Raw genomic sequence first — 24,289 nt, forward strand, 5'->3', positions numbered from 1 at the left:
GAAGGAGTATGCAGAGGAAATTACTTGGAACCAGGCCCATCAAGAAGAACAGGAGACAAAGTGCAAATGGGTGGAAACAAGAAGAGCAAGCATAAAAATAAAGCAGATGAGATTGAGAGAAACATGCAGATTTATGGAGACAATTCAGTTTATTTGGGTCGCTTTCTTTTTCCTTTGCCTCAGACACAATTCATCTTTGAATTGACACACACCACCTTATCTGTAAAAACCTGGTAGGCACTTCTGGCACGTCTGTTTCATGTTGTGCTGTATACCTGTAATTCATTCTAAGACACAAGATGAATGTATGGGTATTCTTGATGTATTACTACCATTCCTGCCTTAGTTCAATCTGTTATGGCCAGCTGCTCCCCTATATTTAGAGGTGTTTTGTAACTCACAGAGTTCTGATACAATGTTGGTGTAGAGCAAAGGGAAGTGACTATTGTAAATATGAATTGCTTCACTCTGAAAACTGTGTATATGTAATGAGAAGGATTCACTCTGAATTGTGATAAATTGGAATTTTCTGTAAGGTTAGCTTCAAAGTAAGCTCAAATCCTGATAATGAGATAAAATCCTGATCTCTGTTCTTACTACTTTGAATTTCTTTGATAAGGAGAGCCATATCCTGACTACTTGAGGATTCACCTTATGGAAGGGAAATATTTTGAGGGTATATGACAAATACAGTGTTCTGAATCCTGTCTCTCCACAGCCTTACCTCAACCTCCGTCAGTGAATGTATTTTTGTCAAAAAATAACACTTGGCAAAAGCTACCCGACATTGTGTTGCTCTTGGCAAGCGTTACACTACACTGTGGTTTCTCTGTCCGTTCAAAACTTCAGTCATTCCATTATTTTGGGGTTGAATCAGACATAAGTTCATCCCATTGAATAAAAGGAGATATAAATCCTTTCCTAAAGCATTGGTTGGCAACGCGACATAGGAATTACTCCTTTATCTTTCAGCTTATAAGAATCTTAATAATACAAGGTTCAAGAAATAATATGAAATAAGATGTCAAAACTAAGGTATTGGGTAGCAAAGCCTATAACCCTTATGTGCCTTGAAAAGAATTACTATAATTTTTTGGGGCTGAACACAATGAGAAGGAGAACTGGGATTTCTGAAACACGTCATTATTCATGCAGGGATAGACGGAATTGTAAAGACTGAAAAATTAACTGTGTAAAATTGAACAGGGAGAACTATCATTATTGAAGCATTTTCTAATGGTATGTCATGTGTCATAGTAGACTTTGATAAATTAGAGGTGTTCAGAAGGTGTCTTAAAATGCCCTTTCCAAAATATACTCTGGGGCTTAGGGAGTGCTCCCAGCCTGTGCTAGCCTGACGGAGGTGTCCGAGGGGCGCAGCTGCGATGGGAGCTCCCCTGCGCCCGGAGCGGTGCGTGTCCGGGGCAGCCTGCGGCTAACAGGTGATGCGGGCACCGCCGGTGTGCGGCCCGGCCCTGCCGGACCCCGGCCCGGGGCAGTCCCCACGGCCGCCCCGCTCCGAGCCGCTCCGGGGCGCAGGTGCCGGCCCAGCCCCGCGGCGGCAGCGGCCCCGGGGCAGCTCGGGGGGGGAGGTAAGCGAGCCCAAGCCCTCCGTGTCCCGGCAGGGAAGGGGTCGCGGCCGCGGCCCCGCCGGAGCCCCGCGCCGAGCCCGCCCCGCGCCGCGCGGGTGGCGGGGGAGGCGCCGCCGCCGAGGCGGGGCCGCGCTCCCGTTCCCGCTCCCGCTCCCTCTCCCTCTCCGCTCCGCCGCTCCCAGCCCCGCTCCCGCTACCATCCCGCTCCGCTCCGCCGTGCCCAGCCCCGCTCCCGCTCCGCTCCGGCGCGGCCCCGCTGCGGCGGTGCTGCCGCGCTTTCCCGCCGCGGCTCCGGGCGCCTCCCGGCATGGACGTGAGGCGAGTGGAGAGCATCTCGGCGCAGCTGGAGGAGGCCAGCTCCACAGGCGGTAGGACGCGGGCAGCGCGGGGACGCGAGGCTGCTCCTCTGAGTTAATCCGGGCTCTCGTCCCCTCTCCTCTGGGCAGCAAGTCTGGCAACTTGGCTGGGGCGGGGAGGGGGAGCTGCCTGCCCGCTGGCGAGGGGCGAGCGCACCCGCGGGCAAATGTGTGCGTGTCTGTGGGGACAGTAAGCAAACGCTTCGTGCCTGGGATCTCGGGCTGAGAAGCGTTTGGAGGCTTCGCGAATCCCGCCCTAAGCTGCCTGCTCTGACCTAACTGGTACTTTTGCCTTTGCTGAAACGACTTGGGGCTGGGAATGAACCTCCAGGGCACATCCTCTCTGGTTACCAACTCCTGGAGGTAATTTTGGTCAGGACCCCTTACACCTTCCTGCTTTGGTCTCCATTGCACCTCTCTGATGCCTAAGTGGCAGCTATTTGATGGAGACCACCTTCTTCTTTGGTGCCTTTCTTTCTTTGTACTTCACATTGCAGTTACACATTCACCTGAGAAAGGCTACAGGATAACTTGTATTTTAGGGAGGAAAAAAACATGTCTTGCTATCCTCCACAGGGATTTTGGCTCCTGGAGTCTTAAGAGTTTTTCCCCAGTTATTTAAAAATGAAACTTGGGTGCAGTGTGTGTAAGTGTTGCCGAGAAAGGTGTTCAGCTCAAGCCAGCTGGATAAGCAGAGGATAGTTGGACAGTTAATGAAAAACTTTGCCGAACAGGCAGTCAAAAACAGGGAAAACTTAATTTCTTAGAAAAGGTATTTCTTGCTTTGCAGCTAGATTTCTCATGAGCAGTGATGCCAGTGTAGAATAGTAGCCTTACCAACAAGTTGTTGGAAAGACTCAGTGCAATCCCACCATTTGCTTGATTTCTAATGCTTCAGAATGCATCTCCTGCTTGCTTGAAGAGGTTCACAGCCATGTGTTCCCTGCTGGCTTGTACCTGGTTTTTCTCTTTTCTTAATGTCCTAGCTTTTTTATGTTTTAGAAGGTGTAGCCTTTCATGTAGGATACCAGATCATTTGTGTTGGGGATAGGGAACTTTTGTATTTGACTGTGCTATCAGCTCAATTGTAAATCCATCTTTGCACTTCACTAAAGTTTTGGGAAAAAATGTGTGTAATCATTATAATTACCCAACAAAGAACATGGTCACTAAAGTGGTGTTGTGATACTTCTTGCTACTTTTAAGATCCAACCTCCTCAAGTTATAATTTAGGCTTTTCCCTCCATGTACCAATTCAGCCTTCTGGCTATAGCCTCTTAGAGGTCTGAAAGTCAAACTGTTTTTCCATAACACATACATCATCAGAGACAAACGCCGAGCAGGCTCTTGGCTACCTGTGCAACCACCATGCAGGACTGTTCAGGCTAAACAAAACTGAGGTCATGATTTAGGCATAGTGGGTTTGTACAGCTGCTGTTGAGGAATTATTTGGTTTATGGATCATTAATGTAAGTACTGAAGCATAAAGAGAGTTTAAAGGTTAATTTTTTTTTTCTAACAGGTATAGTTTGCAGTAGCAGGAAAGTGTCTATACAAAAATCGGGGAAATATCCTAATCCATGTCATGCAAGTAATAGGAAATACCCAGATGATGTTTTTATGGAAATTACCTTCAGTTGAGCTGTATATTAGATGTGTTTTCTCTTTTGGTTCTCTTGATATGCATGCGTAGTAGCTTTTAAAAATTAATGACAGCTTTAATTCACTTCAAGCTTGTAATGGTGAAAAGAAGTAAGTTACACTTTTGCACTCTTTTAGAGCAAGCAAAATCTGACTGAAACATGACTTACTGTGAGAAAAACATTTCTCAAAAGTAAGTTTTTATGCCAGAAAAAGAATACAGAAAGATAAAAATGACAGAGCTAAAAGGAAATACCTCCTTTCTTTCGGAGAATGGCATACATTACTCAACAGATATCTCATCACCTGTGTGATGTGGTGTGATGTGATGTGATATGATGTGAAGCTAACAAGTGTCTAGCTTCACTCCTCTGGGCTTTCTTATGTGAGAGAGCCCATTTATTTTCATCTTCCCACAGTTTTGGCCCTTTTTTGTCTAAACTTTCCTTTACACTTTTCTCTAGCTGTCTCTCTCCAGGCTCTTAAACATTCAACTCATTTTCAGTGCCATCAGCACTTCTGAATGTACCTGTCTGTTGCATTTTTAACAAGGAAGGTGGATTTTTTCTCATTAATTCTCTTCAAATAGAATCATAGCTTCAAACGTTAGTCATTTTTAAATGGTAATGCCTGCAGTAGAGCTGTTACCGGGATTTGATGTTAATGCACGAGAGTCAGAAAATGAAACCAACAAAAGTGCGACTATTCCTCAATTTCATTTTTCCAAGTGAAATAAAACCCAAATAATGCACAGGCAGCTTGAATAATGAGAATTATTAATGAAAAAGGCAACATTTTATGCGTTTTAACAGGTAGTGACTGCCTTAAGCTGATCTTCTCCTTACATTTAATTTTGCACCTTGCAGGGCTTCTTCTGATTCAAGGGCATTCAAATTAATGTCAATTGAAGCACCATTGAGAGTTGTTGAAGTATGAGACTGTTTCCTCTGTGGAATTCTGAGCCATTGTAAGGATGAACTGTTTCATTCCTCTGCCTCATGAGATTGTCTTTATCAATGTTTTATCTATCAGAAAGCTGCATTTGTGCTAGTGATAGTCAAAACTCATCTGCTGCTGGGTAAAGGCATGCAGTGCCTTAGCAAAATGAGAAGAGCAGAGGGAGATTATCAGTAAAAGTTTGTGTGGGTAAGAACAAGTTTAATCACAAAATGTCCTGTGGGTTCAATATCTGGGACAAACTTAAGCTGTTGGGAATACTAATATGAATAAGGCATTATCACAGCAATTGGTTGCTTTGCTTTAGGGTGTGATGAATTCAGAATGGGCATTGTGCTGACCAGTATGACCATGCTTATTCAAAAAACATAAATATTTATGAAAGCCATGGTGTCATTTATGACAAGTTTTAAAGAGTTTCAGTTATTAGACAAGGCAGTTGCAAATTATTCATATTATGAAAAGGGTTGTAATTTCTACATTGTGGGCAGAAGTACCACAGTGGACCAAATAGTATTATTAAGCAGTGTTTATCCAACTTTATGTTTACTTAGAGTTAAATATTCTCTGCCATACCTCTGAGACATCCTTGTGCACTAGTGCTCACTTTTGCTTTTAATGAATGACTTTTTCTTGTTGCTTGGGGCATTCTTAGAAGACAAAGGAAATAGTGCTAAAAGGACAAAAAAATTACATATTGAATAAGCTGAAAATAGGAGGTTAGGAAAATGGATGCTAAGAAAAAGTAAAAAAGTGATAAAAAATATATACTGGGAAACAATTACTGGGAAAAAAAGAAGAGGTGGGAGGAGGGAAAGGAGGAAAGAGATTTTGTATCTCACGTGTTGAGATACAAAATCTGTTATGTCTTAGTGGTGTGTATTGGACCAATTTCTTTATATCCCAGTTGAGATTCATCTGACACAATGAAAAGCAGGCAGTGACTTTCCAAGTGATTTGAACCAATGTTCATATCAGTGTGATCAGTTGGTTTGTCTGGGAGCTCCATCCGAACAACATGCCATCAGTCAAGAGTCAGCATCAATGTTTTTACTAATGATCTGTTGTCTCCAACCCTCTTCATCATTGGACACTTCTAAGATTCAGATGGACAGGGTGCTGGACTATCTTGTCTAGACTGTGCTAGAAGTACTGCTTCCAAATGCAATGCTTTTTCTGTGAAATCTCTAAGTACATAAGGGAAGGAATAAATTCAATGGACTCATGAACTAATAAAGGACGTGTATGTGTGATGGACATGCAAGGAGATGCAAATATTTTCAGTGTAAAATACACATTCCACTCCTGCAGGGTGGAGGAAACAATTGACACTTGAGAGAACTGACTGCTGCATAAGCCTCTATATAAAATTTGAGTTCTGCCTCCCTCTCCAGTTCCTCTGTTCAATGTGTATAAAGAAGTAATTACATGCAAAATTCTGTTACAGAGAGTCATAGTTGACATGAATGCTGAAAATAAAGGCTTTCCATCAATATAAATTTTACATAATGTAAATATCAATTTTTACAAAATAAAGCTTTCTTCTTAATTATACTGTCTGTCAAGATTACTACCTATGCTTGGAGAGATGATATAAAAATAACTGAACATCTGGACAAGCTTCAGGTATACTTGGCTTAGAGAACTTATGCTTTCCTGGGGTTATTAGACATTTTGAAATGTATAGAGGCAGATTTGGTACCGAACAGGAAGTGTAGCCATAAAAGAAGTAGCTGGTGTGTGTCATGGAAAGCTTTTACAGTGTATCAGATAAGCACTTAGGACTTTGGGTTGGAGCTGAATATTTGATCTGTGCAGCATTCAGCTGTAATCTATCCCATCTCAGTCTCTCAGTTTGCCATTGTGATTTATTCGGAATCTTTGGCACTTGAAAAAGAAAGTATCTAAAAATACAACGCCTGATTGCTTCACTATTTTATGGATATGTGCATTTCTGCCAGGCTGCCAGGCTGTGGTACTATCATCTCCCTATCCCCCTCCCCAATTCTGCTTGTCCTCTCTTTCTTTCAGGTACCAAAATAGACTGTATTTGAACTCTTCCCTGCCAAACAAATGCTGGCATTTATTGTCTCCTATGAGCAGAGACCATTAGTCCCGTTTGAGATGAGAGAGAAAACATTAGCAAACAGTTGTGGTCTTGGAAGTCAAGGATCCAAATTTCAGTAGTTGTAATCGACACAGTCTGGACCAAGTGGGATTCCCTTCTTTGTTAGCACACAATTCTGAACTTAAGTGCAGATACCAAACTTTCATTATTTGGAGCACAGTGTGGCAGTGCAGGTGGAGGTGGTTAATGGATGGTTTGTCTCCATAATGCTTGGCCTGAACTGTAATGTGTGGCTGCATCAAAAGCAAATGGACAGCAGTTTGACATAGGCATTTGGTTTTTGATAGTAGCTGTCCTTTCAGAATCCTGGTTTCTCTGGCAAGAGCTTTGCTGTCCATTACTTTGATGGGTAAGTAGTGTTAGGCCTGGATTTCCCACTGAGGACACCAGGTAGAATGAGGAAGAGAAGTGAATGTATGTGCTTTGGAGCATATAGATCTATGGAAAGCATAGAATCCAGTTTTCTGTGATATTCTCAATTATTAGTTTGTAATTGTGTTACAGGAGTCCTAGGATCATATAGATCATGGTTCAATTTTTTTTTCCCTCATCATTTTCCATTCTCACACTCTACAGGAGAGATTGTTTCTGTTATCACCTTCATGCATGCAGCAGCAGAGGAGGTTGGGCTCTAGATTTATTTCCATGAATTTGGGAGATCTGTAGACAGCAATAAACTGGCAGCAGTTTAAAATATGTGGTTGGGTTGAAAATATATTGAATCCATTCGCCTCTAAGAATAAACCTAAACACAGAATAAAAGCTGTATATCTGAGCTCATACTGTGTTTTATTTCTGGCAGCCCAGCAGAGACTTAATATGGTATTAAAAGGAGCTCTCTGTCCGAGGTCTGAAAATAAATATAGTGTTTCTCTTTTATATTCTTTTTCACCTATAAAGCAAATTCCTTTAGAGGTACACTAAGGACCTTTATAGTTGTGATCCCCTGTTTTATGTTTATAATTTACACTGCAGTAACACAAACAGTGGTTTGAAAGTCACAGATTCTTACGTGTCCACTGGAGAAATGAACTAAAGGTGGAAGGCATGATAATAGAGAATTCTAAAATATACATATTTTGCCCTATTCAGAAAAATGATGCATTTAAATGTTTGGATTTTATTGTAGGAGATAATATCTTTCTTTTTCTACCAGGTATTTTTCACCAGCTAATGCATAATCCCCAGGCACAGTTAAATGCTTAGCACTACACAGTGCATTATACCCACATGCCACAAAGTTGCTAAGTGGTGACAGCATAAAAAGAACTATTCCAAATCTGAATGTCCTAAGACATAGACTTCAAGGTGGTTAATCTATATCATGCAGTCAGTAAGAAAGGGTTTTCTATTCTATTGACAGGTAAAAGGCTCCCCAGTTTTACTGATAATATTTTCTCGTTCTCACAATTTTCAGTTACCTCTCTGTATCTCCAGATAGTTATATTATGAATATTGCTGTAGTTATTTAGGCTTTAGTAGAGAAAATCTTATTTTTTGAATCAAACTTTTATTAATAATCCATTTAGGATTTATTAGAAAGGTAAATAGTAGCCATAAAGTGTGATGATGGGTCTGATTCTTCACAGTGGGAACAACCAGAACAGCATGACATCACAGTAAGCCATTTGATTATTGTGACTACTCCTAAACCCTTTGATACTGGTGGGAATAATTGGAATGAATAAGGATTTTTAAAATTAAATGTAGTTATTTGATTTAGAACTTTCAGTGATATTACAGTGTGTTATAATAAAAACACATTGAAAAACAAGTTTGTGCAAAATGATAAACATTATATGAAGAAAAAACCTATCCAAAATATTTGCAGTAAATTGGAAAAGAGAAAAATGTTTGATTTTTAAAAAAATAATTTAACATGGGTACATGGTGCAACTTGAAATAGTGATCTTTTGAAAGTCACACTATATAACATCTGTCAGATACAAGCCCTATTGCAACTGAACATTGAGGTTTGGGATTTTATAATATATAGAGATGTCTGTGTACATGCTAAGCACCATAAATTAGCAATCTATAATCACATTTTAAAAATCCCTGCACCAGTACTACTATAATGTCTTTTTTTTGGTTTGTTTCAGTTGTTTTTTTTCCCCATAAATGTTGCAGCTCATAGTTTCAAAGAACACTCGAGAAAGATTGACCCTTTTTGAGATTGTTTGTTTTAGAGTGTGCCAAAGCATGTTGCACCAACAGCTCCTGGGCATTTTGCAGCAGGAGGTGCTCCCTGCCTGTTCAGGCACTGAGAGGGGTCAGGGGAAGCCCCTGCACACACACAGACAGACAGACACACACACAGACAGACACACACACAGAGTTAGCACCATGGCTGGCAGGAGCATCCCTGTCTGTGCACATGCTTTCCCTGTGCTTTCCCTGGGCTGTGGGGAGAATGAAAAGTGCACTGTGGGATTACAGTCCCTACCTGAGCAGTTAAAAGAAAGGAGAGGACAAAGACCAGGAAATGCCTTTTATGTGTGTGGCTTTAGTGGTTTCTGAGCAAGTGGACTTGGGGATCTGCTGTTCTGTTACCTTTAGACATAATTGAATCCTGTTTTAAGGGATCCTGTTTTAAAAAAAGTAGGAGAAAAGTCCTAAAGAATAGCCCATAGCAACAGAACAGATGTATATCAGGGATATGCAACCATAGATTCATGTTTTGCTTCATTGTGTGCTGGTAGCAGTGTGATGGGTGTTTCCTCAGATCACCATAGGTCTTGAGTTTTGACAGTGTAGCTGGTTTTAACCCAGGATACCCAGAGGTCCTTAATCATTCTGACTGTTGACTTATATTCCAATGTTCAGTAAGTGAATTGTATACTGCATATCTTCTGATTCAGTCTTTCTATTCTGTATATTATTTTCCATGTTGATTTATGGACATTTGAGTTTATTGTAAAGTAACATCTGTTGTAATGCTATCAGTAAAGAAAGATAAATCTAAAATGTTTGTTTGAGGTATTGTGTGATGGCAGCATCCACCTGCTGGTAACTGAAACAAGTATGCATTAAAATTCGTTGTTCTTTTTAAAAAGGTGCTGTAATTGACATACATGCACACTTAGGTGCTGCCCTGATTTCTGCACAGCCAGTCTACCAAATCCAAGATGAAAAAGAAAAAGAAAAATAAACAAAGTAGACATGCAAGTTGTGAGGATGTGCACTATGATTAAAATACAGAGAATTTAATGGTATTGTTTCAGTAACTAGGTCTACTTTATGTACTGCATTGTTAATTGATCTTTGTGGTGGTGATGAAGTGGGATTTCCCAGTTTCTTTTCTTTTTTTTTTTTTTTTTTTGAATATGCCACATTGTGCATTATCTTCCCAGCCTACCTTCCAGAACTGGGTAAAGGAGAAAAGTACCTCTCTGTCTAAGATCTATCTGCTCACTATGCTGTTTGATTCCAAGGTGTTGCTTCCAGACTTCTCTGCCTGGGAGATGGGAAAGAGGAGGTCAAAGAGCAGGATGGGTTTGGTAGACAGGTGATGGTGTTGCCCTTTCTGCTTTCTTTTACATGATGACTACGAACCTCTCTGCAGGAAGGAGTTTGACACCTCCAACTCTCTCAAGCAATGGCTCCTGCTTCTGTCTATTTTTCACTTGGAAGCACATGTGAATCCCTCAGCTCAATGGGCACTTTCTGACCTTTTTTGCATAATATTTTTCCTCAGAGGGATGTTATTTTTAGGCTACATGCTTCCTTCTTGGTTAGTTGATTGTCAGTCAAAGGAGAGGAGAGTAGGTGATGCATCCAGTGGAACTGGTAGTCTCTAATGCATGTTTTATAAAACAGAATTCTGTTAGACTGGAGGAAAAATAGCACATGGAGGTTTAAGTGAGGAGGAAACAGACATGACTGAGGGTATAGTGACATAGTTCTTTACATGGCACACCTGCTGTCAAGTTTCTGCCAGCACCTTAAATCTTTACTAAAAATATGAACTAGCAGGACTTAAAATTAGACAGATTTATACACCTTGTTTGCTGCTTAACTTGCAGGGTTGAACAATATTTAGACATTATTTTGACTCTTAAAAATACTTTTGTCAGTTACACCTTTCTTTGTACTCAGCTACTTTTCTCATACTAAACTAGAATAAAGCATTTCTGTGTTTCAATATAGACTTATAAAGACCTCTTCCTGTATATAAAGTCCTTGAGCCACCCCAGACTTGAAAATCAGTACGTTTTTTTGTTCTTGAAAATATGGGAGGTGTTCAGCTAAAATTCCATGTTGTACTAAAAAACCCAAACCTCTACTCTTAATTTAGCTTGTTTTACTTTGCCAGAGTTCAAAAATGACTGCTTATACTTAGAAATGCAAGAGTAGGAATATTTTGACCTGTTTAGATAGTAAAACTACCTAAAAAGTGTCAGTAAATTCCTAATGTCTTATTAAGCAGTGTTTTATCAGCAGTTGCTTTAATCAACAGCACTTAAATTACTGCTAGGCTGACAATCTGTTAGGACTTTTTCAACTGAACAATTTAGAAGAAAGTAGGCTTTTTTTGGTGTATTTTTCTTTTCCTTTAAAGAACCCAAAGCATTAATAATGTGTTTTCATGTAAGCCTTTTCACAAAGAGTACATACAGAAATGCTGTCACTTAAATGACTAATTCCTCCCAAGAAAACATTGATGGCATTATCAAACCACCCCTTGGTAGGCAGCAGCTCACAATGCTGACTGTGGAGATGCTATACTTTCCATTCTGCTGGTGTAGTGTTAGAATAAATAAGTATGCAATAGTGAACACACAGAGTTCATTAGGTAGTTTCTTGTTGCAATAACACAGAATGTTTTGTGTTCCAAGAAGGGTGTATATTGATTAAATGCACCTTGCACTTAATTAATGTAGATCTTCTGGATCCATCAGTCCATGTTTCATTATGACTGAAAGCCTGATCTTGCAGCAGCTGCAGTTCAGTGCAGTGTTTGTAACTGAGGATCATCCTGATATACTTAAGAAAGTCATTTATTCATAACTGTTTGAACAATTGACTTTAGTTCTTCAGATTCTGAAATTTCTTACAGGGAAGGGAAGAAACAAAGCTTTTGTCTCTTCCTGCATAGTCCATAATTTCATAAGCCAAAACTGGGGCTGTAGGGGATACCCAGCTATATTGACAATACACCCTGTAATGCTAATACAAATCTTATCATGCTAATATAATGGAAAATAATATGGGAATGTGAGAAGCAAATAGAGATATCAAAAGAGAACCTGTTTACCTATTCAAAATAATGGAGAGCATTTCTAATTCGAATCACCAAATCTCCAACTTTTAAGAGTCAGTTAATTATTTGCTTTCTGGCAAACAAAACCTTCTCAAAAAATGCTGAGATTTTTGTGTAATATCTTCATTTGAGAAACTTTCATTATAAGAAAAAAATCCTACTGCTGACAGAGTTGTGACTTTTCTGGCTGAGGACAAAAGAAATAGACGTATACTCAGTCAAGTTTACATGTTTGTGTTTGTTTCTGAATGCTAGGCAGACAGTGACTAACCAGGCTGACTGCATACAATTGTGTGTAATCCATACAGCCTGCTCAAGGCTAAAGCCTGATAAAAAATCCAGCTCAAAAATTCTATTACATTGGATTTCATTTGTAATTTTGAGATAAAAGCAATAGAAACCCATGGAATCACAGAAAAATGTTTTGGAAGAGAAGTTGAGAAATCTTCCTGTTTCTCCTGATTCCCCAAGGCAGGATCAAATATTCATATTCTGGTTCAGATGGCTTTTTGCTCAAGGTACTTAAAATTCACTACTACTGGGTACTTTATGACATTGCTGGTTAATCTATTCCAGAATTTATCTTTCCTGATACAGACTGTTTCCTAGTCCTAAAGCAAATCTTCTTACATTTAAAGCCTGGTACCCAAAATGGATGAAATACATAGCCAAGATTTTATAGTACTGAATAGGACAAAAACTTTCTTTGGTATGTCTTAGATATTTGTCTTGTTTTTAGTTTTAAGTCTGAACTGCTCTCCCTTTCACAGCAGCCTTCCACCTATCCTCAGCCTGTGATTTAACATGTTCAGCAGTGGCAGACTTCCAGACAACTTCCCAGTTGTCACCATTTAGGTGAATCAAAAACTATTTAGTTTTTCTCCATTCTGCTTCAACAAGATGGATAATTTCTCTGGAAGTTTACTTGATAGGTTCTAAATTATCCTTTACAAATGATAATTGTTTTTGAGTGTTGCTTTTTATCTTCTAACTTTCAAACTTGTTGGAAGCTTACTGACAACAGTGCTTGAAACTGGAAAATTAAAAGTAGGGTAAGGATTTCAACTTATCTGCCTATCACAAATGAGAGATTTCAGCATGCCCCTGTTATGGTAGTTTTTCTCATCCTGCAAGAGCTCTGTAGGTTACTGCTTCCATGGAGATGAGATCAGCTGCTCCCAGTTTGTGTTGGGAGTAAGTTCTGCCCGTGCAGTGCACAGCTCTTGGTATGAATCAGTTCTCGAGAGTTTGGGATGAGGTAGGAATCATCGTCTTGCAAGAAATAAACACCATCAGCTTTTCCTCATCTCTATGGGAAGCTTGATGGAAGGCTGTGTGGATTCTCAAGGGCCTCCAGAGCTCTTTTATGATCTGAACAGATATTCCAAATAAATAAAGAAGCACAGCTTAACTTGCACTGCTTTCCAGCTATTTATTGCATTTGGATCTTCAGAGAGAAAACTTTGTCAGTGACCCTTTTATGAACTCTATCTTTTCTAAGAATATTTTATCTCTTGAACATTTGATATGTAGCATGAACTTAGTTCTCTCTTCCATAAATAAAAACTGAAGGCAGTTACTTTAAACAATTTTTTAACATGAAAAGTCAATGTCACAGGCAATAGCAAAGCTTTTGAAGTTTCAAGCATTTCTTATTCAGATTATTTTTATCAGTGCTGTACCATCTCACACTTGATAAGATGTGCCTCCGCTTTTATGAGTGTCTTTACTAAATGCTATTATAATGATAAAACAGGGTGTGCTCATTCCTCTCTCATTTTTCAAGGCTGATGTATCTAGGAGGCTTTAATCAAGAATATGTAATATATTTTAACTTTTATACCAGCTTAAGCTTTTCTAGTTATGATTTTTGGTGTGCATACTCCAAAAGTATTTAACTTTTGTCCACTGCCTGATTAAAGCAACCATTAGAATGCCACTTGCATACAAATGACCGTAGAGAATTTATTATCTGTCTTTACCAAATTCATTTTTATAGTCTGATAGTTTAGGGATATGGTTCTTTAAGATTGTAGCTCTGGGAGAGTTCTGTGATAGCTGGTCTGTGGATGTTAATAAATTAAACTGTGTTTGACTTCAGTTGTGAGATGTGATAAAGCTGTTTTAATGAGCCCAGGCAGAGGCTTTTATCAGGCAGTCCTCTGGAGGCAGGGAGCTGGTGCTCTGGCTTTATAGCATTCAGCATTCCCTGCTTTGGCTTTGCTGGGAAAATGTTGCACTTGATTTTTATATGAATATATAACATCATCTTCTTTTCTGTATACTTTGGGAACTTCACAGTGTTCTGATTGACAGTTACTTTGTTAACATCCATCACAACTAATCTATTTTATACATTGCGTGTCTTTGTCTTCACATCTTGTATTCTCCTTCTGAATTTTATGTTAAGTGTTCCACAAGTTTATCATTCTAGCACTGCCCTTTTCCTTCAGAATAATTTTGTTAGACAGTTGACCTTAGCTGGAAATAAAGTGTGTCGTGAGTTCTATTTGTTGTGTCTGTTTCTGGGTAACTTTTTATTAGTCTATTCATAAGTCTTTTATGAAACTATTAAGCCAGTAATAACGTACCTTTGATAGTACTGTGATGGAGAGAACTACATTATTCTTGGATGATAGGATCACACTGCTTTTGATCAGAATTGTCACCATCTTAAATTACTGGACACTTTCTGAAGTCTTGAAGAATAATTTGTAAGTGATAGAGAAACGAAATTGAGAAGTCTTGTGGGAAAAATCATTACTTTGTCAGTCTAGGCATTTGGGCTATGCCTACATATGGCAAACCGGGTGATTGAGTAATAATGAGTAAGAATTTTTACAGAGTTCTGTGAGTGACCCAGACATAGACTCAGACTGGCAGGGAATCTGAATTGTTTATTCAAAAGAAACGAGCTGGTTTTATACACTTTTTCAAGGCACAGTATTCCCTTTTATGGTAATTCTCACTACGTGACCTGTCCTATGTTGCCACATCAGCAACAGGGGTTCAGAATGTCCTTCTGTGGGGTGATCACGGCTGTTCACCCATCTGTCAGCTTCCAGCAGGCTCCTCTCCATAGGCTCTGCCATGTGGCCCCTCCTGCGCCCAAGGCCAGGTGGAGACAAGGTCCCCTGTGCCCTCCTGTTCCCCCTGTGCCCTCCTGGGCTCCTCTGGGCCACCGTGGGCCCCTCTGTGTTGCCCTGTGCCTCTGCAGTCACGTCCCACAGCCCACAGCTCAACTCCACCCCATCTCTTCCTACAGAGTTCCACTTCAGACTAATTCTAGTCTAGTTCAATTGACTAAATGCCTGCTAACATTAGTAGTGCATTAAGTGAGCTCCTAGAACGCATCTTCCCACTTAGCTTCACCTAAAATAATCTGTGTATTTCCAGTGTGTTCCATGATGGGAACCATTAGGTGGCTTGTGAAAGCTCGTTCCTGATCTGGGTGGAAAAACGAGTATGTCCACATGTCAGACAGCACTCTGGGAGCTTTCCCATTCTCTGGGGCCCGGAAGTTCTGTGAGCTTGTTTGAACATTTTTATCTCTTTGGCAAATTCAAATACAATCCTTTCTATCTTAGGCAATACTTAGGGAATCATGCTAATATTTTAGGGATGTTTTTTCGAGATTAGGCCTACTTATTTTAGAATTTACTATATTAATATCTCCAAAATTGTGTCTTTTTAGGATCAAATTTTCTGAGAGAGATTTTCTTAACATCTAATCACCATCATCAAGCATCATCATCATTATGCAGAATCTGCTTCTCATTTTCTGATAGAGAATGATTTCTGATAGCCTTTCTGCTATCACTTGCCTGATTGACAATTTGCAATTAATTCGTATTGTGCGCATTCAGGCTGCTTGTTTAGTTGTGACTGGAACAGCACATGTGCAGAACATATTACAGACCTGCCATCAGCGAGATGCCTTCTTCAAGAGGCAAATTTATATCTGTGTCAAAAATAATCATCATAGAGTTTAACAGCAGAATACATGTGTGCTAGAGTTTCAGTGCTGGACTTGGTCAATACACCATCTTACATTGGCTGTTTGCAGACAGTTCTGCAAGTGGATGCAACACACCCTTGTAACTCACTGTAATTTCTGTGTTTCAGGATGCTTTTGCTTGTCCAGAGAGAATATAAGAGTTCAAGAAAAACTGAGAAAGAAAATTAAGTCAATAGTACTGCATACTATTATACGCATAACCCTGCATGAAGGTTGGCTGTTTTTATAAATGACATTAGTTTGTTGTGGCACTAGAGTTGGAACTTTTAGAATTGTGGGCCAAAGTACAGCTTGTTGAATGGTTCAAGACTGTTTTCAAGTACTTTTAGTGTTTGAACATATGCATTGGGTAGGGTTTTCCTTGAACACCCTGGTTTTGAAATCTAATATTAGATTAGATTGTTTGCTATAGAAATAGACACAAAGCCAAATTAACTTAATTTTATATTTGTCAAATTTTGATGCTGAATAACTACACCTCACAAGTTCTTTCTGTGTTAAGGAATCAAATTTATATTCAGAGTGATTATATTTATTTTAAGTGTTACTAAATTGCTTCTAAATCAAATTCTTTCAAAGATGATGAAACTACCAGATTTATTCTTAGCTTGTGTGAGTACCTTCTCAGCCTACTGCAAAAAATACTTTGAAATCTCAGATAAATGCAGACTTATCTCCCATATTCAGTTAACTTATGAAAAAATCACACAGGTTTATTTTTCCCAGAATTTTATAATGGAAAGGCTTTCCATAATGGAAGCTAAAACCAGAAAATATTAATGGTAATTTCTTGAAGCTGGAAAGTGACTGAAAGTTTCTATTCAGCACTGGTGAGGTGAGGAGGGCGTCCTGTGTTTGTTTCTGGGCTCACCAGTACAAGGGAGGACACATGGGCATAATGGAGAGAATCCACCAAAGATCCATCAAGGTGATGAATGGACTGGAGCATCTGTCCTATGAGGAAAGGCCTGGGACTGTCTGGCCTGGAGGAAAGAAGGCTCAGGGAGAATGTCATCAATGTAAATCAATACTGAAGGGAGGGAGCAAAGAGGGCAAAGCCCTTTTCAGCAGGGCCCAGTGACAAGAGCAGAGCCAGGGGGCACAAACACAGGGGGTTTCTCTGAACACGAGGAATGGGGGAGTGACCAAGCACTGGGCACAAATTGGAGGTTGTGCAATCTCCCTCCTTGGAGATATTCCAAAGCCATCTTCAGATGGTCCTGGTCAAACCTGCTTTAGGTAGCCCTGCTTGAACAGAGAAGGTGAGACCAGATGACCTCTGAAGGTACCGCTCACCTCAACTATTATATGATGCTGGGACTAAAAAGGACAACATTTTTTTTTTAAAGAGTACATTGATTATAATAAATTTCTTGGGATGCTTGTGGGATTTTCTTTGTATTTTTCATCTTTGCTCACATTTCTGTCCACAGTTTTGTGTATAAAAGTTATTTCAGGGATGGTTCTCACTGAAGAGAAGAGAAAACTGGTTGAGTATTTTTCAGCAAATGGCAGGGAAGATTGTAGTTGCATATGAAATGGAAAGAGTGGTTCTACAGTGTGACAGTGGTCACAGGGGTCTTAGGATGAGGGAAGAGATGTAGATCTGACTCCATGTTACAGAAGGCTTGATTTATTATTTTATGATATATATTACATTAAAGCTGCACTAAAAGAATGGTAGGAAAAGTTTCATTTCAGAAGGCTAGGCTAAGAATAGAAAAAGAAAGAATGATAACAAAGGCAGCTGCCTCAGACTCTCTGTCTGAGCTAGCTCTGCTGTGATTGGCCATTAATTCTAAACATCTACATGAGAACAATCACAGATGCACCTGTTGCATTCCACAGCAGCAGATAACCATTGTTTACATTCTGTCCCTGAGGCTTCTCAGCTTCTCAGGAGGAAAAAATCTTAAGGAAAGATTTTTAATGAAAAGGTGCCTGCAACACTACAGTCTAGGTGCACTTAACCAGTAGTTCATGGGTTGGAAATGATGTTCAAAGTTAAGTGATTCAGTTCTCAGAGCACTGCATAGGCACATCCAACCCCCCAGTTTTCTTTAACATGTACTCAACTTTAACATGTAAGCATTCAAACGTTGCATATTATTGCCATGATCTATCTGAAACTAATTTTTGAGAATGGACTGTTGTGTCAATATAATTTTCTTTTCTCTCAAAACTCCTGCTAGTTTTGTATGCTTTAAAATAGAATCTGTTCCTTCTGCCATTTCTCTAGAGCATTTCTCTAGATCTGTCTGTTCAACCTTGTAGGTCATCTGTTTTTGTGAAGAGTCTTCAGAGATCATTAATAGCTGGAAATTTGAGTAATTAGTATGAAAATGTTGGATCTGTATACATACACACATAGAGCGTGAAAAGAATAAAAAAAAAATTGAATTTTCTGTTTCATTTTGTTGGTGTGTATGGTACTTGATAGTGTTTTATATCTATAGTATTCTTAAAAGAGCAGAGGAATAAAAATGCTGGTGTGGGGTAAAGTGAAGATACTGGGTTTTGCAGAATGTTTCCAAACCCAAGTCTTGGATGTGTACTAAGGTGTCATTTTTTTCTCAGGGAAAATGTAAACTAGGTTAGGGGTTCTGGAGTTCTTTAATGTTATTCACTTTAAGTGATTTTGAAAGTTTTTTATGTGTTATAGCCCACAGCAGCAGCATCTAGAAATTACATAATGACCCACTTAAGAAATGCAGTCAGAACAGATGCTGCAAGACTCTGCTTTAACTCACATAGAGAAGATGCCTCCAGTCAGGTCAAAGGATTTTGCAGTTGCTTGCTGAACACAGGAAGTTCCTCAGCAGAACTCGGGTCAATATTAGCCTATTTTGTAAAGAAAAATGTTTGGTGATTGTATCATAATATAAACCAGATACTCTTTATCATTATTTGAAAATACAGGACATTTTCACCTAATCTGAGGTTTTGTCCCTAATGCCAGGTGAGATACTGATATCACAATTATGGGTTTGTGTCTCTTTCTTTTTCTTTTTTTTTTTTTTTTTTTTTAATGCTGATGGAAAAGTGAATCTTTTGTTCTCAAACTTTATTACTAAAAACTATTTTGTTAATGAAAAACGCATTAAAATGTTCTAGGCAAAAGCGGGAGCTGAAATGCTTGTGCTTTCCAGAGCTCTTCTTGTTAAAAAAGAATGGTCTTAGGTAGTACTTGTTCATTCTTAAAATACACTATCAATTTACCCTGCTTTACTAGTGTTTGTTACATTTTGCTAAAATTAAGCAAAAAAGCCCCAACACAGAAAAAAGCCCAATCTTTTAAAACTTTACAAATAGTTTTACTTTAAAATTTTTGATTATCAGGTTACATTTTATGTTGAAGGCACACACAGGAAAATTACCCATTCGATTTTACAAACTCATGGGAGTTCAAAAGGAGTTTAATACTCTGAGATAGTTCTGATGTGCACATGAGCTCTCTAATGGTTCTGAGCCAAGAAAGACTTTAATGAATGCCTTCATTCTACATGTCTTGTACAAAATACTCCAGTGGGACATTTGGTCAAGGTATCTTTCTGTTCTGAAAATATAGTCTATTACATCTTGTCAATATTATACCAGTTATTTTAGTAGAGAGAAGACAGCTCAATCAATAATTTGCTTATTATACTCCTCCACATTTTTCAAAGTGAAAATAAAAAACAAATCCTTAATTTTCAGAAATGAAAATTAGAATTTCTATATAATAAAACATGGCTACAGCTGTACCTCAAACAAACCACCAAATTTAAAATAATTAAAACAATGTGACGAACTTTCAGGAAATACTTCAACTACTATGCTTGAGCTTTTCAGTACATCCCACCTACCTATACTAGATTTGCTAATCTTATACTTTCAGCCTTTTGGCTAAAAATGTTGGACTAAATTGAACACAGTAAGTATCCTTTCGGTTTTGATTTGATTTTCATTTTTAGATACAAATTATGCTCAAAATGCTTCCACTTTTTCACTGATTTTTTTTTTTTTTAGATAAGAACTGTATAACTACATTATGAATGTTCATACCCTTCCCACTAGGAAAGCAATTGGGATTTAGTGACCAAACCTACAGGTAACAGACTATCAGAAAACAGCTTCTCCACAAGCTGGCAAGCCCCACGTTCTTGGAATGTGATGCATTTGCAGCAGAGAGCTCTGTGGTGCTGCTTGGTGAAGTCTCAAGGAATTTATAGCCAAAGATGGAGAAAGTGGTGTTAGTATTTTGCAGGGAGTGATGCAATTTCCTGGGACAGGTGTCATATTCAAACTCACAAAGTTGTAAGTGCAGAGCATGGTGTAGATGGAATTGCAGAGACCCAGGCTGTGTAAAATTATTTGTTTCTGGAAAACTCTAATGATTGCCACAAAGTGGTAGAGTGGATTTTTGGAGCTCCTTTGCTATTAACACCTTTATTTGGTGATGTAGAGTCATCCATGGGAGAGGTAAGTTATAAAATCCAACTGAATTTATGCTTGGAAATTAAAGATATTAAAGGTATTTTTGATCAGGAGAGAGCCTTGCTCTGCTTTTTCAAGCTCCATGACACAATTATTACTACTGAAGATGGCAATCCATGCTCTAGATTGCAAGAAAAAGGTATTCAGAAGAGCCTGGTTATATTAGTTTGCTACCTTTTACCAAGTTAATGTAGCACCCCTTCAAGGCCATGGCTCCTGCATTCACTAAGTATGATGACTGTTAATGGTAGCTTGGGGCAACCTAGGGATAAATGAAACCTTAATTAAAGCTAGTGCTAAGTGCTGTATGTAGGCATCACCTTTAGAAAATAAAATCACTTAGGTTCAGTTATAAAGCTCTGGAATTAGTACATTGCCAGTGATTTTAAGGGGAGAATTAGTGATGTAATTTATTCTTTTTACATTGTTTCTTCTGTCTTGCTTTTCAGGTTGGGACATAGATGATACTGGAAGTCGATAGCATACTTTTTTTTTTTTAAACATCCTGTTTATTAAAGTTGAAGTTAATGAGCCCCTAATTACTTTAATGTGGATGATAGAAGGCTTAGATACTATCCTGTGATTAATCTAGGAAAGGATTCTCATAACTAGTAATAGGGGAAGCACTTACATTTAAAATTGTTTATACTGAAGAGCCCCTTCTTGTGGTTTTATGTGATTATTTTATAAAAGCTCTTCTATCTTTTGAGTGCTATAAACGGTTGCTTATAGTGCATTTGATACTTTAAACTTCTGAAACAATGGATAATTTTCATGCTTTTCCTTTCTGTACGTTTGAATATGTCTGAAGTTACATTATATCATGCAGTAGTATAAGATCTGCATTCAAACAGAAAATAGAAAAATGAATGGGGGAAAAGAAAAAGAAGCAGAGATCTTGTCTATCTTCCCATTGTTGCCACTGTTTTTTGATCACAAGTGGTTATCATGACTAGATGTCTTTAGGACTTAGTCTTTAAAGTGTATGATGCAGCTGTTTATTTACACTGTGCTTGTAACTCCCTTTAACATGAAAGGAGAAAGCACACAGCAAGAGGATGGGTTTGATGCTGCACAGTCCATGCATAATGGGATATTAAACCAGGGGGGCAGTCGCCTGGCTGCCTGGTTTATGCTTCTGTTCTATCAGCCTAAGACCTTTCTTTCCATAGGCTGGCAAGGTTTAGGTTTCTGTAAGTAATAAAGACTGCAGTTCAGCATGTTTGATGGAATAACCTAGGTGCTTTGCTGGTCTATTCAAATTATAATTCAACCTTTCCCAAAACCAACCGAATATTGATGTTAGGTCCTCCCCTTACAGATTGTCTATTCATAGAGTTCTTATGGATTCCTACAGGAATTCTGCACCCTTGAGGACTTGCAAACATAAACTTACTAAAGCCATTTGAAATTTAGCAAATTCTAATGAAGCAGGTTAGGTTGACTCATGTTCAATGGCATTAACTTCCCTTGATGATTAATTCAATTTTTAGAGACATTTTTCTTCCTATTCCTAATGTCAGTAATTTACTTAAACAGCAAAAAGAAAAGGGGAAATAAAATTTGTAGGCATTGGAAGGGAGAGTAGTATTCTGAATCCTTTGCTTCTCTCTGTGGAAATCTTCAAGTATAATTGCTGTTTTTTGCTGACATCAAATTTCAAGGGTTCTGCAGAGAATAGCAGTTGTTCTAAAATACAATTGTACTGTTCAAAGTGCACTACAGGGTCCTAAATTCTCTTGTGAGTTGTCCCTCTATAAAAAGAAGATTGAGATTAAATTCTCACATTATTAGCTATTTTGTAAGATGAATTTCAAATAAAATAAAGATTGTCCTGACAAGAGCAACAAAAGAGTTTTTAATGGGTTTTTTTATGATTGAGACATACAGCAGCACTTCATACAAATATATGGGGTTTTGGCAAATGTGGCATTCAGTGAAATGTTCTTTGCCATGTATATTAAATGTTTTCAGACTGGATAATGATAATAGAAGGAAGAAATAAATTAGCATTTTTTTTCTAGTCAAATCACAGCCTTATGACAAGTTTACCTAACTCTAGTCTCATCTAGTTATTTCTAATTTGATGGGGAAAACCTTTCACTTACCTTCTTATTTTGATTCTTATGAAATACTTGTGACAATTTCAAAACCATCTATTCACATTGTTTTATTTTATTGGGCCTGTTATTATTTTTATAGTCATGACAGGTTCAGCCTTCTGCATTAAGGAATTGGGGTTTCTTTAACAACTTTTGGAGATAGAAAATTGCCACTAATATAAACTTCCTATTTCTACATGACAGCCATTGCTTGGCCTGCATCTCTTAAAGGCTCAGAAGAATATTAAATATGTACATTACATGAAGGAAGAACTATTCTGAAATTAGAATAGAAGTAAGAGAAGGCCATAATTGATATAATTTTCTGACTAAACTGCAGTACACTGTTTTGGCTCAAATGCCAAAATAATCTGATGTTTTTCCTTTGCTTGCATGCTTTTTGGACACAACGAAGCAAAAATATTCTGCCCAGTTCATACAGATCACTGACAAACACCACAGTTTAGGAGAACTATAAACGTGCTAACAGCCCTGACAATGTCAAGTTTTTTTGAAGCAATGCTAATTATACTACTAAGATCACTGTTCACAGCAGAATTCATCAGAGCCTTTTTTCAGTCAAACAGATGGTTTAAAATTTACACAAAATTTAGGGTTGTGCCTGTGGGGAGAAGCTATCAACTGCACGACACTGGACCAAAAGCTTTGGCAGTTGTGCAGCCCCGTTCCAGGGGTTGTGAGCCCACCCTGAAGGGCCCTGGTGACGTGCACAGCAATCACCCTGCCCGTGCTCCTCCTGCTGCATGTACCAAAGCATCTGTACCTCAGCTTGGATCCTCCTCAGGTGCCCAAGAATGCTTTGCAGTGCTCAGTTTCACACCACTGAGAGCACTGCTATCAACCCTAGTCCTGCCATTTTTAGAAAAAGTGGTTGCATTGTAACCATTAGTGCCTACATGTTCTGGCTTTCATGGGATGGATGCCTCAAGGAACCAAAAATGCTGAATTCAGAAGGAGTTTCTTCTACAATTTTCTAGCCATGTGATAACTGGTTAGTACTGAATGTCTTACAACAGTGAGACTGAAATGACCCCTACATTGCATTTTTAAGCAGTTTCTTTGTATTATGTGCCTTTGCAATGGTCTGGGCCCTTCCTGGACATGCCCACTGTTCAGAAAAGTGTGATAAACCTGACAATGTCTTTCAGTATTGACTTTTGAAGAACACCAGTGATTACTGGTTTACCTTTCAGTAGATGAAAATGCCTTCTCAAACAGCTTGGAAATCTATAAATGGAGATTTTAGTGGATTTGGGGCCCTCGGAAATTTATTTTATACTTTTGCATATTTTTATCCTGCTTATTATTTTAAATATCAAGTACATTTATGAAAAAAAAGTTCAGGATTGGTTAAAAATGGTACTACATAATTTTCATGTATAAAAAAATCTGCTGTTGCATATTTTGTGACTGTTAAATTTAGCAGAACTGCTGACATAAAGAGATGCAATTCTTGTGCATTTATGCCTTTTTTTTTTTTCCAATGAATTTTTAGAGCAACCAAAGATTTTGGTTATTTTACTATCCAAATACTAAAGTCTTCAAAGACTTTCTAATAATCCAGGGGATTAATAAGCTAATAAATGGATATAAAGTTACTGCACAAATGTTGTTCTCTTTTATTTTTATCTATTTTTTATTGATCAAAAATGAGCAGCAAATTATATTTGAAGTCCAAAAATGCAATATTTTGAAATGGAGCAAATAATTATATTCAGAACTGTATCCTGTTTTT

At 38.5% G+C, this 24,289-nt stretch overlaps 1 protein-coding gene across 3 annotated transcripts in view; it reads left to right on the forward strand.

Moving 5' to 3' along the window:
• The first annotated feature begins 1,694 nt into the window (after nucleotides 1–1,694).
• The window catches only part of KCNIP4 (potassium voltage-gated channel interacting protein 4), a 388,682-nt gene continuing 366,087 nt past the window's right edge, over nucleotides 1,695–24,289 (forward strand). Inside the window, exons 1-2 of one of the 3 annotated variants that reach the window (XM_071432625.1) lie at nucleotides 1,770–1,787; nucleotides 1,825–1,960. In XM_071432625.1, the coding sequence (XP_071288726.1) occupies nucleotides 1,900–1,960 (61 nt within the window). In that variant the 5' untranslated portion in view covers nucleotides 1,770–1,787; nucleotides 1,825–1,899. Of the gene's footprint in view, nucleotides 1,961–24,289 lie in introns of all 3 variants that reach the window. The other 2 variants (XM_071432624.1, XM_071432618.1) reach the window with 2 other exon arrangements.

This window comes from Agelaius tricolor, unplaced genomic scaffold (assembly GCF_023055355.1).
Source record: "Agelaius tricolor isolate 1412-34295 unplaced genomic scaffold, bAgeTri1.0.p SCAF_8, whole genome shotgun sequence".
In the NCBI taxonomy this organism is placed as follows: Eukaryota; Metazoa; Chordata; class Aves; order Passeriformes; family Icteridae; genus Agelaius; species Agelaius tricolor.